This window comes from Onychostoma macrolepis, chromosome 09, assembly GCF_012432095.1.
Source record: "Onychostoma macrolepis isolate SWU-2019 chromosome 09, ASM1243209v1, whole genome shotgun sequence".
Classification (NCBI taxonomy): Eukaryota; Metazoa; Chordata; class Actinopteri; order Cypriniformes; family Cyprinidae; genus Onychostoma; species Onychostoma macrolepis.
In genome coordinates, this window is record NC_081163.1 from 24,327,576 (window position 1) to 24,342,438 (window position 14,863).

At 38.3% G+C, this 14,863-nt stretch overlaps 1 protein-coding gene across 1 annotated transcript; it reads left to right on the top strand.

Annotated features, from left to right (window-relative positions):
• The first annotated feature begins 12,201 nt into the window (after nucleotides 1-12,201).
• Nucleotides 12,202-14,472, top strand: LOC131546671 (uncharacterized). The gene is given in 1 exon segment (XM_058786446.1): nucleotides 12,202-14,472. A coding segment is annotated over 1 exon segment (2,271 nt).
• Nucleotides 14,473-14,863: the final 391 nt, after the last annotated feature.

Consider the following 14,863-nt stretch of genomic DNA (forward strand, 5'->3'; position numbering starts at 1 on the left):
TTTTTTATTTATTTTTTTTAATAATTTCAAATATCAGTATTCAACGTTTTATGTTTAAAATATCAAAACCGTATTAATGCATTTGTAACTGCAGGTCAAATGCATTAATGTCCTGCATTAAACAATGTGTAAATGCATCTAAATGCCACTTCTAATGCAGCTTTTGTGTTTTCTCTGCATTGGAAAGATTAATTTTGTCAATACTGATTTCATTTACTTGTTAACAGCTTAAATGACTTATTCTAATTGACTGATTCAATTTAAGAATTTGACTGAAAATATGATGCACACTCATGTAGGGCTTTATAAAGGTAAAACTGCCCATAAAAGGTAAAAAATAAATGTAAACTAATTGGAAAAGATGAATTCCTATCACTGCGCTGTGAACTGATCACCACAGAATATGCAGAATATAGAGGCTATTTACACTAAGTGAAAATAGCAGTATTCTTTAGTGATATGCTATTTACACAGTGCAAATAGCTTTAGATTATATTTATTCTATGTTAAAATAGCAGGATCCTGCTAATTACTTACTGCAAATATTGAATAAAAGGGTATGATTAATTGTGGCGAAAAACATTATTAGAGAAAAACATTACTTATTGCAAATAGTGGCAATTATCTGCACCTCTGCATTGTAATACATTATAAAATAGTATGCAATAACTTATTGAGTGTAATTTTTTAAGTTTATTTCAAATTATTAAATGGATGCCACCTTATTGGGACAAAAGCTCTCCCTACACCTACCCTACCCGATACTTTATGTTCAACTTTTTGATTATTTCCTTCATTTTTATTAAAAAATAACTGCTTTTCTGAAGTGATTTGAAATTTAAAAAGGGAGAAAAAAAGTTTGCCAAAAGGCAGATTTGAACCCCGGTCGATCGTGTCAAAAGAACGTTAGCACATGCTTTACCATCTGCGCCACTGAATCCGACAATTAATTACAGTCTTTTGCAAATTTTACTATCCCAATCATACGTTTGTGGGTGGAGTTAGTGTAAATAGCCTTTTCCAACAACATGGCTATTTGCACTTAAATAGACACTCAGATATTTTTTTTTTTCATATTCCCAACAATTAAACAGTTGCCCACAGAAAAAAACAGGGGGTGCTGCAGCACCCTCAGCACCCCCACTTCACGCGCCCCTGCCCCTGCCCCTGCCCCTCAAAATGTCTGTGCACGTCCCTGTGTGTAAGTAGATGAGCCTGCAGGCAGCATTTCTTATGCTCATTCCATGCACAAAAACATGGTCAACTATTGCTTTATATTTCATCAGGAACAAATGACGTTTGACCTCATTCCCTTAATTTTTCTTTTCTCATCCTATTCCTCTTTGTCTCCCACTACCAGGATTAATTTTCCAAAACACATAACCACCTGTGCTCGTATTCATATTATCCTGTGATTCTGACTGCCGTGTCATCAGTTTTGCTACTGAATGTTCAAACACGGATTAATTTTGTGATTTTTGAGGTAGTTATATTGTTTATTTGTGTTTTCTAAATAATAACATGGTTAAACCTTTGCAAAATGATGCTGTTATTGTGTAGAGTTTTGCAGAAAACGTTGAGCAAATTGGAGCATGTGTGAAAGCAGGTGGAATGTGTTAAAAATTTTGAGAAACGTGTCTTTGTTTCGAGAACTGTATGAATGGTTTGGAAAATTGGGCCAAATGAATCAGTTATAGTGTGTTAGCAATCGAGAAAAACTGTAATTTATTATTATTATCATTACTTGTAATTTATATATTTGCATAACTCCAATCAGCTGTTTCTCATTAGCAAATGGAATAAAATACAGGAGACATATTTGTGTTTAACTTCACAATATATATACAGCTGTTCGACTTTGACTTTATCTTACAAGTTAGGTTTAGAACATGATGTTATCTGTTCTGACATACAGTGTGAAAGCATTGGAAAATCTGGCAGTAAAATTACTTTGTTTTGGTCTTGGTTGAGCTTGTGTGTAAAAGAAGTTCAAGCATTTGAAATTTGTGTTAACTGTATGCATTTTGTATCAAAGCAACAAGAAATGTGTTAATTGTATAGCCTACACAGACACAGATGTTGTGATAACTGCGTTAACAGTTTAGGAAAATTGTTAAAAGTATTGAAAAAATTGTCATAGCGATCGTAAAAAACTGTAAAACGAGGATTATTTTGAAACATAGAACTGATATGAAAGAGTAACTTCAATGCACCTTGTAAGAGAGTCTCCAGTGGGAAACTGTTCCATAGGCTGCTCCTTTTATTCCCCCCTTGGTGACATGGATTAAAGGTTAATTGCCTGACCATTACAGATGCATGAGATCTACTTAGTTTGTCTAGTAGGACACTATGAATCATTGCCTGAGTCACTGACTCCTCTGAGATTTGAGTTTAAATTGAGTACCAAATTACCAAAAAGGCTTGGGTTCTGTTTGTTCAAAAGTGATTAGGTGGAGTAGTATTTACAGTTTGAAACCAGTTTGAGACGATAGAAAAAGTAAAACAAGCAAACATGCGCAAAATTGAAAATCAGCTTGCCATTGAAATGGCATGATATGTTATCATTAATCATTAAGTAATAATTATACAGGAACAAATGAGTAATACAATATTTAGATTCTAGTAACTACTATTAACTAACAACAAAATCCAGTTAACAAACAAATAATACTTACTCCGTTAAATCTGTTGGTGCACTGCTAAGCTAACCAGTAACTTGTCACAGTGTGGTGCGGGAGAGAAGCACTAATACAACGAAGATAACAATAAACAGTATTTAATAATCCACATATGGGTAATCCAAGGCAAGGAAGAAGAAGCGCACGCACGCACGCACGCACGCACGCACGCACACACGCACACACGCACACTAGGGTAATTCAGACGTTAGATCGGACGAAGAAACACTGAACTGAATACAATTTATATGGAGGTTAATAACGAGACACACCTGAACATAATGACACAATCAGACATTGGCAGAAACTAGGTCACACAGAGCACATGGGGAATGAAAACACAAACAAAAGTCCATGACTGTGACATAACTACTATTTTCCATACCTTCAAGAGAGCTACAACAAATTACTACATAAGAAACTACATACTATTTCATAATTAATGTAAATTATTCTTAAAGCCTAATTAAGTCTAATGTGAAAGTCATGGTAACCTAATAGTAATTACTCAAGTATTACCAGAGCTGGGTAGTAACTGATTACATGTAATCTGGATTACGTAATCAGATTCCAAAAATTAAGTACTTGTAATTAGAGTAAGTTACATTTTAAAATACTCATAATCAGACTACAGTTACTTTTTTATGGATTACAAGATTACATATTATTCACACAATAGCAATAAATTATTCATAATTAATTGATTCTCCCTAATTTTTCTTTTTCATCTTTCATTCTTCATTTTCCTTTCTAAAACAGCCTACCGATTATATACATTCAGAAAGTCCAGTTTTGTGGACATTCACACAGTCATTAGTCAGGTGGCAATACATCATTTGACCACTGGATTTACAAAAATCATTTCAGGTTTATGTTATGTCTTTTGTCTTTCAAATTAATTAAAATGCATATATTCACATTATTTCTTATTTACATGTAATGCAGGCATTCCAAAACTTTTTGTCATCTAAACCTTATTCGCCAAATATACTTTAAGTATATACTTTAAGTACCCCTGAGATTTTAAAATAAATATTTCAATAATTAAGTATCACATTTGCATGTTCACGGTTTCTTTGATGTTGATTAATGGTTACATGTCATGGAGGTAAATACAAATATTTCATATTTGTTTAGTAAGTGTTTTATTTTAATTGCTATTTTAAAACAGTGCCTGCGTCCCAATGTGCGTACTATCCATTCTAAATTATATGTGATAGTAGTCATTTTCAATACTATTTAGGGCAGATAGGGTGGATAGTATACACATTGGGATGCAGGGACTGTCTATAGAAATACAAAGATTGTTCACTCCTATACTTATGAATGGGAGAAACTGCAACACGCAATATGGAGGAATAGTCCCACCTTATAAATGAAAGAGCCAGTCGCTGATTGGAAAAGTCATTGCATAATTTCAGCGCCCGTTAGAATCTCCGGTTTGTAAGTAATCTACCCAGCTCTGAGTATTACCTAATCTATCAGAAAGAATTACTAATTATTTGTAAAAGTGTTTCAAAATGAAAAGCATGATAACTCCCTAGTAATGGTTGAAGTCATTGTAAGCTTTTGAGGGTTTGGATAGTAATTCCTCCTGATGGATTTTGTAACACTACTGAGTCACTACTAGTGGGTTACCATCATTCTTACAGCAAGTATTAATGAAAACAGTCTTAAACTGTCTAGCCATACATAATTAATAATTTTATAGATCACTTTTTTTGTTTCATTTGTGATGATTCAAAATGTTTGGTAACAATTTAGTATAGGGACTAATTCTCACTATTAACTAATTGCTTATTAGCATGCGTGTTATTGGTTGTTTATTAGTATTTACAGTATAAAGCACATATTCTGCATTACCATATGCATTTCTAATCCTACCCAATTTCTAAACTTACCAGCTACTTTACTAACTATTAATAAGCAGCAAATTAGGAGTTTTTTGAGGCAAAAGTTCTAGTTAATGATTTGATAACAGTGAGAATTGGACCTTAAAATAAAGTGTGACCAAATGTTTTAGTCTCCACAACTCTCAGTTACTAATTCAGTGAGAAGTGTGGATGCAAGATGCCTTCTCTGTAAGAATAATTCAGATTTAGAATTCAGTTCTGTAAGAATATATACAACTGAAAATAGTTATTACTAATAGTGAACTACTACATGCAAAAGAGTGCTACTTACTAATTAATTCCTTAGAGTTTTGTTGTTGTTGTTGCTTAATAGTCTTTAATATGTTGTTACTCATTTGTTACTCATTAATGAAGGAGCAATATTCTACAGTGTTAGTGATTTCAGTAAGGACTTTTACTGTAGAGCGAGTAGAACTACAGTACGTACCAGCAGAGGTCTCTTACTCTCCCAACAACATTAAAAATTCATAGAGGTGGACTGAGAGACAGGGATGGAGTGAATACAAAAGAGAATGTTTCTGGTAAAAGTACATAACCATATAGGGTTGAGGACTCTCTAATGTATTCTATTATGGGACTACTATGGGTCTGTTGTTTAAATATTTGTTCATACATAATTCATACCACATCCACAGAGAAGTGCTTTTGGAGAGTTTCAAGCTGAAAGACTTAGCTACAAGAGCAGCATGCTCTTCATGAGAAAGTATAGAAATGACTTGAAAACAATATATGAGGTAATCACAGCCATACTGATATAGAGGCTTATCACATGACTATGAGTGTGATATTGTGTTTATACAACAGTTCGACAGCACAAGTGTGTAAATAAATAAGAAACAAGATTGGGGGGGGCAAACACATCTTGTGTGTGGTATTGCTTCTTTCCATGGATTCAAATTTCAAGTTGACAGTTTAACAGATGAGCCCAAGCCTCTGTTACTAATTTGAAAATGTCACTTTAGAACTAGTTCATGGACAGGATTTGTGACAACTAGTAATGAAGGAATGCTGAGTTGCTTAACTGAAGATAAAAGCTTATGGTATTATGTAGAGTAAGGTATTATATAAGAGAGGTGAACTGAGCGAGTGTGATTACCATACCTGCACCACTCTATACCTCTGTGTCTCTACTTGTAGTGGATCGGCAACTTTCAAAATCAAAGGCAGTGATCGCATTCATGCTCACATGCTCAATAAACTGAATGTAATTTGATATAAAAATACTGTATGTGTGAACACCCAAAGTGCTGGTAATTTCTTACCAAAGACAATCCATTGTTTCAATAAAGATACATATTTTATAAAATATGTCAATAATTACCAATCTCATTGCACTATCAGTGTGTTTGGGAATTTGTCAACACGTGCAGCTCATATTGTTACCATGCTCAAAACCATGGATACCATCCTGGACCCTTTTTTATGTTTTTTTTTTTTTATTCCTTTATTATTCAGATAGGACAGACGAGAGATGAAAGGAAAGCATTGAGTAGAGAGAGGGGAGCAGGATTGGCATAGGAGCCGGGAATCAAACTCGGGTCCCAGTCAGCACAGTTGCGCTGTATATTTTGGCACACTGACCACAAGGCTGCACCAACATCCTGGAACTTTGAGGATACCTTTACTGATAAGCAGGCTAAATATAGTTAGAACAGGGGTAGGTATAGGGATGGGCTTTATAGATAGGGACAAGTAAGGTGCTAATGAGGCCGCATATATTTATGATTTTAATAAACATACACTGAGTATTTTGTTTTTATTGCATACTGTTTCATAATGTCCTGCAATACACTAAGGTAGATAGTATATAAGATAGTATCTGTTACTATTAAGTATAAACAGCATGTACACTTATTGCTAATAAAATATTTTTGTTTGTTTGTTTGTTTTTGCTATTCACAATTCTTTATTTCTATTTTCACTTAGTGCAAATCACATAACGTTATTTGCATTTAGTGCAAATAACCTCTGCCATTTGTTTATGTGTGTCTTTCATAGTGAATGATGAGTGGATGCTTGTGTATGTTGTTATTTAAACCAGATTTTTTGACAAGAGTTCAAGAGTTTTACTCAAGAGTTCCTGAGTATGTTTAACATTTATATATCTATTACACAGTTCTGTATGACTTGAGACCAGGACTGCATTTGGCTAGAGAAAAATCATGCACATGCATTGTGGTACTCTCCATAATGGAGGCAGAGGGTGACTCGAGGGAGAATAATTTTTGAATAAGTCGTAAATTTAGTTTTGTGTGTGTGTGTGTGTGTGTGTGCACAAAAAGTATTCTCGTAGCTTTATAAAATTACAGCTGAACCACTATCCATATCATATGGACTATTTTGTCAATGTTTTTGGTATCTTTCTGTGCCTTGAATGCGGTTGGACCCTTGATGTCTATAGAGGGTCATATCGCTAACGGTAACAACGATAACACTTAAAGAGCAGCAAAGTACTTTGGATTCAGTTGTGGCTTCGACAGTAAGAGATGCGGTAGACACTGTACTGACCCCAGCATTGCGTGACCTGCGTGCGGACATACAAGCGACCGACAATTCTGTTAAAGAGCTAAGAGCGGAGCTTGAGGGACTAGCTAACACGGCGAAGCAGACACGTGACCGGGTCAATTCTGTTCAAGCAGCTGGATAGGAGGACAGTCACAAACTTAAGAAATCAGCTGGAGCAACTCACTGAGAAGATGATGGAAATTGAAGATAGGAGCAGGAGAAATAACGTGGGACTGGTGGGGTTGCCGGAGGGGTCGGAGGGCTCCGATGTAGCTGGCTTCGCGTGTATGACGGAAGGAAAAACTCTGATCGGCCGTGTACTCTTATCTTCCGTGTACTAAGATGGCATGACAGATCAGCGATCCTGAGGGGTGCTCGGCAGGCATATCCGGTGAAATATACACAGGACAATATCACGTTACTATTTTTTCCCGACTTAAGTCCAGCCACAACTACCAAGAGAAAGAGCTTTAATCCAGTTTTGAAGAAGAAGACAGCACTTGGTCTCCAGCTCTTCCTTTCTCCAGCGGTACTTAAACTACGGCACAAAGGTGAGCAGATGATTTTCGACTCTCCTCAAAAAGCGGAGGATTTTATCAGCTCACTGTCACAGAAGAAGACATATGCTGCAGCTCTACAAAGCAACGGGAAAACAGCAGCCACCATCTCCATTTCTTCGGCTCAGCAAGAAGAGAACTTAATGACTGGGATGGAGGCGATTCCAGCTGCCCAGGAGAGGATAATAACAAAGTAGACATGGACACTTGTTAAATCTCTTTTCTTTTTCTTTTTTTTTCTCTTCTTTCTTTCTCCTTCTGGGATATTGTTCCTATTTATGCGGCACAACTGTCTCTTTATTGGTAAGACTAACACCCTTTTTTTTTTTTGGAGGGGTCTAATGGAGAGTAGGTTTAATTACAATAACTTTTGACTATGTGGGCCTTTTGGGGACATGTCTTGCGTTGAGGTAGACCGGTCACGTATCATCACCATTTTTTGTTACTCAATCAGACCTACGTTCTCTGTAATGTGCGGTCTGAGTTGTTTCTTATCTGTAGTTGTTTGTTGTTCCTGTTTCTGTGTTGCTTTTATTTTTCACAACAGACATTCATACTTTTATTTATTTTACCTTATTTCTAAAAGGATTTTTCATCTAGGTGGTTTGGTATGGAGAATGCACATCAGCATTTACATGTTACTTACAGAATGGGATTGGTTTTGCTTTTCTTCATTTACTGAATACAGTTTTAGGATTATGAATACTCAGTGCATACTCTAAATATTTTATCATTGAATGTGAATGACCTAAATTCTTTTGTGAAATGTACTCGTGTATTAGAATATTTACACCGTAAATCGATTTCCTGTGCGCTGATACAAGAGACACATTTAAAGCAATCTGATGTGATACCTTTCCAGAATAAGTATTATAAATTGGCAGCCTTCTCCTGCGCTCTTAACACTAGAACCGCCACGGAGTAAATTTTACCCGTGACTGTTTTTCAAATGTACATAACAGATTTTCAACAAAACATTCAAGTCTCCCAGTCATTGACTTTTACTAAAATTCTGTAATTTACAACCCATTATTGTTAAAAATTATTTTGATAAATCCAGATAAAAAAAACTGAGAATTTATACCTATAAGCGCAGCATGGGTCAAATTTACCCGCTATATAATGCATGTATTTTTGCGCTGTCATTTTCTTGCCGCTTGTGTTTTAACATTGTACATTTCTAGGCAACGCCTTTCACTCACTGATTTAGCGGTTATCAGTTTCATAAATAAAGTCAAAATGACTAAAAAGAGGCGATTTATGGAAGGTCGGTATTAGAAACACTAAATGCCGTGAGTGTTGGAGAGTCTGATGGTAGCCTAAGTTATGCGTCCTGGGTCAGCTCAGCATCTGAAGGCTCATCTGACAGTGATCCAGACATCATATTTAGATGTTTTAGCCTAACGTTACTCATAATTGGTCAAACTTTGGTTTTATTATTTCATTTTTTGTCTTGCCATATCGTTTATTGTTCACTACGGTGCTGCTATTTATTCTAGTCTGGCCGTTTCCTTTTTTTTTTTGATTACCCGAAGTTTATTATTGTTGTTCTCTCATTCAAATTATAAATGATATAACTAAACAAATTAATAATTGGGCCTAGGTGAAGCTGTGCGCTTGAATTTGTCATAGCATCATCCTATGCAGTGTGGAGAATTATTGCTCATTATTGTCTATTGGCTATTTTAGTAATTTAAATGACATGGGTTATCCTAATATATTGATTAATGGCATTGTATTATAATATTACGCCACCCAAATATTTACTTTTTTTTTTAGCTTACTGACCATTATGGATTAGTGTAGGCTGCATTAAAAAGTCTTGAACATAAGGTCAAACAGGGTAAAAATATAGTTGACGACTAGACATAAGCATTTCATGACTCTAGACACTTCTTTGTGAAGACAGTGGCATAATACAGTGAATTAAAAAGATCCTTTTCCTATTTAGTGCCCAAACTCTGGAACAATCTACCTAACACTGTTCGGGTGGCAGACACACTCTTGTCAGTTCAAATCTAGATTAAAGACCCATCTCTTTAACCTGGCTTACACATAATATACTATCGCATTTCTATAATTCAAATCCGTTAAAGGATTGTATAGGCTGCATTAATTAAGTCAACTGGAACCGGGAACACTTCCCACAACACCCGATGTACTTGTTACATCGTAAGAAGAATGGCATCTATGATAATATTAGTCTGTTTCTTTCTTATTCTGAGATTACCGTAGCCACCTGATCCAGTCTTTATCCAGATCAGATGGTCACTGCAGTCACCCGGATCCAGTCCATATCCAGATCAGATGGTGAATCAGCACCTAGAGATGACCTCTACAGCCCTGAACATAAGTGAAGATCATGACACCTAGATAAGCCACAGAGACAGATCCCCAGTGAGGACCTTGTCACCTAGACAGCCATCGGGACAAGACCACGGGAACCAAATGAGTCCTTTACATAATCTGACTTTGCTGCAGTTGGAACAAACTGCTGGTTCGTCTGGCCAGTTCTCCTGTGAAGAACTGGCCCCCCGACTGGGCCTGGTTTCTCCCAAGGTTTTTTTTCTCCATTCTGTCACCGATGGAGTTTTGGTTCCTTGCTGCTTTCGCCTCTGGCTTGCTTAGTTGGGGAAACTTGATTTCCAGCGATATCGTCAACTTGATTGCACAGATACTATTTAAAATGAACAGAGCTGGACGATGACATCATTGAATTCAATAATGAAATGCCTTTAACTGAAAATTGAGTGTTTAATCTTGTCATTTTACATTATTGATGCTATTGTCCTATTTTGATATTGGAAAGTTGCTTTGACAATCTGTATTGTCAAAAGCGCTATATAAATAAAAGGTGACTTGACTTGACTTGACAATCCAAATGAGACAGACAGTGAATTCTTTACAAATATTTCCAAAACACTACTTGAGCATACTGAATTCCCATTAATGGTGGGTGGTGATTTTAATGCTGTCGTAAATCCTGCTTTGGATAAATCTCAATCTGATACAACAGTCAATCCATCTTCTATATTACTGGATAAATTTATCACTGAGATCAACTTAATTGATCTTTAGAGAATTCAGAATACTAAATCCTAAGGACTTCACTTTTTATTTCTAATAGACATTAGACTTTCTCTAGGATAGACTACATATTTCTCAGCCCATCTTTAATTTAGTCTAATTCCTCCATCTCTATATTACCAGTTTTATTATCTGACCATCCCCGAGATGGTGCTGTTGTGTATTGCACTTTAAGCGTTGTGCATTTTGTCCTTACGACTCCCCGTACTGGTGCTCTATTGTATGGCACATGTGAAGTACGCACTGAATGTTACCTATATACCAGTGAACAGACAGTAAAGTTGCGTTCTACAAAGGCTTGTGTTGGTGTCGTCCTTTAATGCAGTACACATTCATCTAATGAAGATGTAACAAAACTGGTGGCGAGGATAAATGGTCTCTGATCTTCCGCAACACTTCTGGATGTAGTGTTATTCAGCTGACAACAGCTGCACGCGATTGCACGCGTTCTTCGGAAGCTAACAGGCAAAACGTACGAAAACAAACGTGCTGGGAAAATAGCGCAAACAGAGAAAAGAGACGACGGCTGCACATCATGAAGACGACACAATCCGGCACAGGAGGAAAGAGTCGGCTACAAAAGAGTGAGTGGAAAAATAGACTTGAAAACGGACCAAAATGGCAGGTCTAGTGGGGCAAATTGGACCATATGATGAAACTGCCGAGCAACGGAGCTCATATACTGAGCGGTTTGATTATTTCGTCAAAGCCAACGGGATAAAAGATGAGGTTTTGGTACCAACATTCCTCAGTGTAATGGGCAGCAAGACATATAATCTACTGCGCAGACTGGTCCAGCCCAATAAGCCTGGTGATTGCTTGTTTAAGGACATTGTAGCATTGCTCCAAGAACATTATGCACCAAAACCCCTCATCATTGCTGAAAGATTTCGCTTTCATAAACGCAATCAGGTAGAGGGAGAATCGATTGCACAGTTTGTTGCCGTATTGAAGCGACTGTCAGAACACTGCGAATTTGGCACAGCATTGAGCGACACAATAAGAGACAGATTCGTCTGTGGACTGCGTAGTGAGACAATTCAAAAACGACTCCTATGCGAAAGTAATCTTACCTTAGAGCGAGCAATAGAAATCAGTGTATCCATGGAAATGGCTGCAAAAGAGGTGCAAGAGTTAAGCTTATCCAGTCAAGATCACAAAGTATACAGTGAGAAAATAAAACAGGATAGTAAGAAAGCATGTTACCGCTGTGGAAAGAGTGGTCATCCGGCACAGGAATGATGGTACAAAGACAAAGACTGCAGAAATTGTGGAAGAAAAGGGCGCATTGAACTTGCATGTCAAAATAAAAAGCTGACTGTAATTGAGAAAGTAAATCCAACTAAACAGGTGGAACCAAGGAAAGGGTATGTCAGGAAAACTAAAAAGAAACATGTAAATCAAGTGGAACATACAGGGAAACAAGAGGATGAATCTGATGAAAATGAGTTCTCACATGTTATGTATGTGTCTTCAAATTCTGATGGCTACTGGGTGATGCCACTGCTGGATGGAGAGGCCATCCCTATGCAAGTGGACACAGGCACAGCTGTATCGCTCGTGGCAGAGTCAACTTATCTAGAGAAGTGGTCACACCTCTGTCCCAGGGAAGCGAACCTGACCCTGAAATCATACACAGGAGAGCTTGTACCTCTTTCAGAAGACAAATGTGAATTCTTCCAATCCACAATCGAATATCTTGGGCATGTAATTGACAGCGCTGGTCTCCACACAGCATCATCAAAGGTAAAAGCTATTGTGGATGCAACATCTCCAAAGAACGTAAGCCAGCTGAGATCATTCCTAGGGCTACTAACATACTATGCAAAGTTCATGCCAAACCTGGCCAGCAGGCTTCATCCCCTACATGAACTGCTAAACAAGTCTAAACAATGGAAATGGTCCGAGAGATGTGAGAAGGCATTCAGGGATGTTAAATGTGTATTAACACCATTCAAGGTCCTCACTCATTACAACCCTTCACTACCGATACAGCTGCCATGTGATGCTTCACTGTATGGTGTCAGCGCAGTACTTTCACACGTTATGCCATCCGGTGAAGAAAGGCCAATCGCCTTTGCGTCAAGGACCCTGAACTCGGCAGAGAGCAATTACGGTCAAATTGAACGAGAAGCCTTAGCAATCGTATTTGCTGTCAAGAAATTTCACCAGTACTTGTTTGGGCGCAGATTTACTCTACTTACTGACCACAGACCACTTACCTCTATATTTGGTCCCCAAACCGGCATTCCCTCATTGGCGGCAAATCGCATGCAGCGCTGGGCTCTGTTGTTGTCGGCACATCAGTATGACATCAAGTACAGGAGATCCGAGCAGCACTGCAATGCAGATGGACTATCCAGGTTGCCTCTGCCGGACAAGCCACCAGAAGGCAGTCAAGCTGACATCTTTTACTTTTTGACCTGGATCTCTCATGGCAAGGGAGTAGAGATGACAGACAACTTCAAACCTTATCTGGTTCGACAAAATGAGCTTACAGTACAATCTGGCTGCCAGATCTGGGGTTATCGTGTCATTATACCCCCACGTCTGAGGAACCTTTTGCAGAAAGAACTTCATTCAGGCCACACGGGAATAGTGAGGATGAAAGAGATGGCCCGCAGCTACTTCTGGTGGCCGGGTATAGATGCAGAGATCTAAGAGGAAGCAAGTGGTTGTCCAGATTGCCAGAATGTAAGAAACATGCCACAGATAGCCCCTTTGCACCCATGGGACTTTCCAGAGGAGCCATGGCAGAGAATACATATCGACTTCGCAGGACCAATGGAGAGCCATATGTTTCTGGTGATTGTCAACGCTCTCAGCAAATGGCCGGAGGTAGCAGTTATGAACAGCACATCTTCTGAGAAAGCCATCGAAGAGCTTAGATCTGTGTTCAGTCGTTTTGGGATACCACAGCAGCTTGTAAGCGATAATGGCCCCCAATTGGTGTCTGAAGAGTTTCAGTCCTTTCTGCGTGTGAATGGGATTCAGCACATCAGATCTGCGCCTTATCACCCATCCACCAATGGCCTGGCTGAACGATTCGTCCAGACTCTGAAGAAGGATCTAAAGACGTCGCAGGGTAAGGGTTCCCTAAACCAGCGATTGAACACTTTTCTGTTGTCGTATAGAAACACGCCACATGCAGTCACTAAAGTCTCTCCAGCTACAGCACTGCTGAAACGACAACTACGCAGCAGACTGGACCTGCTGAGACCAACAGGAACCAAGCAGATTGTCTTGTCACAACAGCGAATGCAGGTGGAGAGGCGATGTAAGGCGAAGTTTAGAAGTTTCAACAGAGGTGACAGCGTACTTGCTCGTAATTATGGAAAGGGTGCAAAATGGGTACTCGCAACCATTCTTGCACAAACTGGCCCTGTTTCGTACATTGTTGAAACGAAAGACAATCAGACATGGAGACATGTTGACCAGTTATTGTCTTCAGCAACCTCCAGTGATGACCCCTGTGATTTGAGGGCCCAACAACAACAACAACAACAACTGCAACTCCCATCTCACATCAGCCCGGGTCAGGATGTATTCACAGAAATCTTGCCCACACCACCTGCTAGTGAACCTCGGGTAAGCGTTACTTCTGAGAATACATCTCCTATACCAGCTACTCCAGTGACTGTTACAGACACTCTAGTAAAAACACCACCTGTGCCTCCTCTCCATTGTTACCCGACTAGAGTGCGGAAACCACCACAAAGACTGGATCTCTAGTTAGTGGCTAACCCACGTCGTTGGGGCAGAATAATCCCCAGGGTTCAGCCAGGGAAACGAGGCAGTCTACCCTCTTTCCCTAGTGTTAGAATTTATGTGCATATATATATATTTAAAAGTGTTTACATCGTTAATGTTCCTAAAGTAAAAAAAAAAATAAAAAAGACTACATATGTATAATGTCAACAGTGTTTAGTTGTTGAGGTTGATGTTGAAAGTAAAAGAGGAGGAGTATGTTGTGTATTGCACTTTAAGCATTTTGCATTTTGTCCTTACGACTCCCTGTACTGGTGCTTTGTTGTATGGCACATGCGCAGTATGTGCTGAATGTTACCTATATACCAGTGAACAGACAGTAAAGTTGCGTTCTACAAAGGCTCGTGTTGGTGTC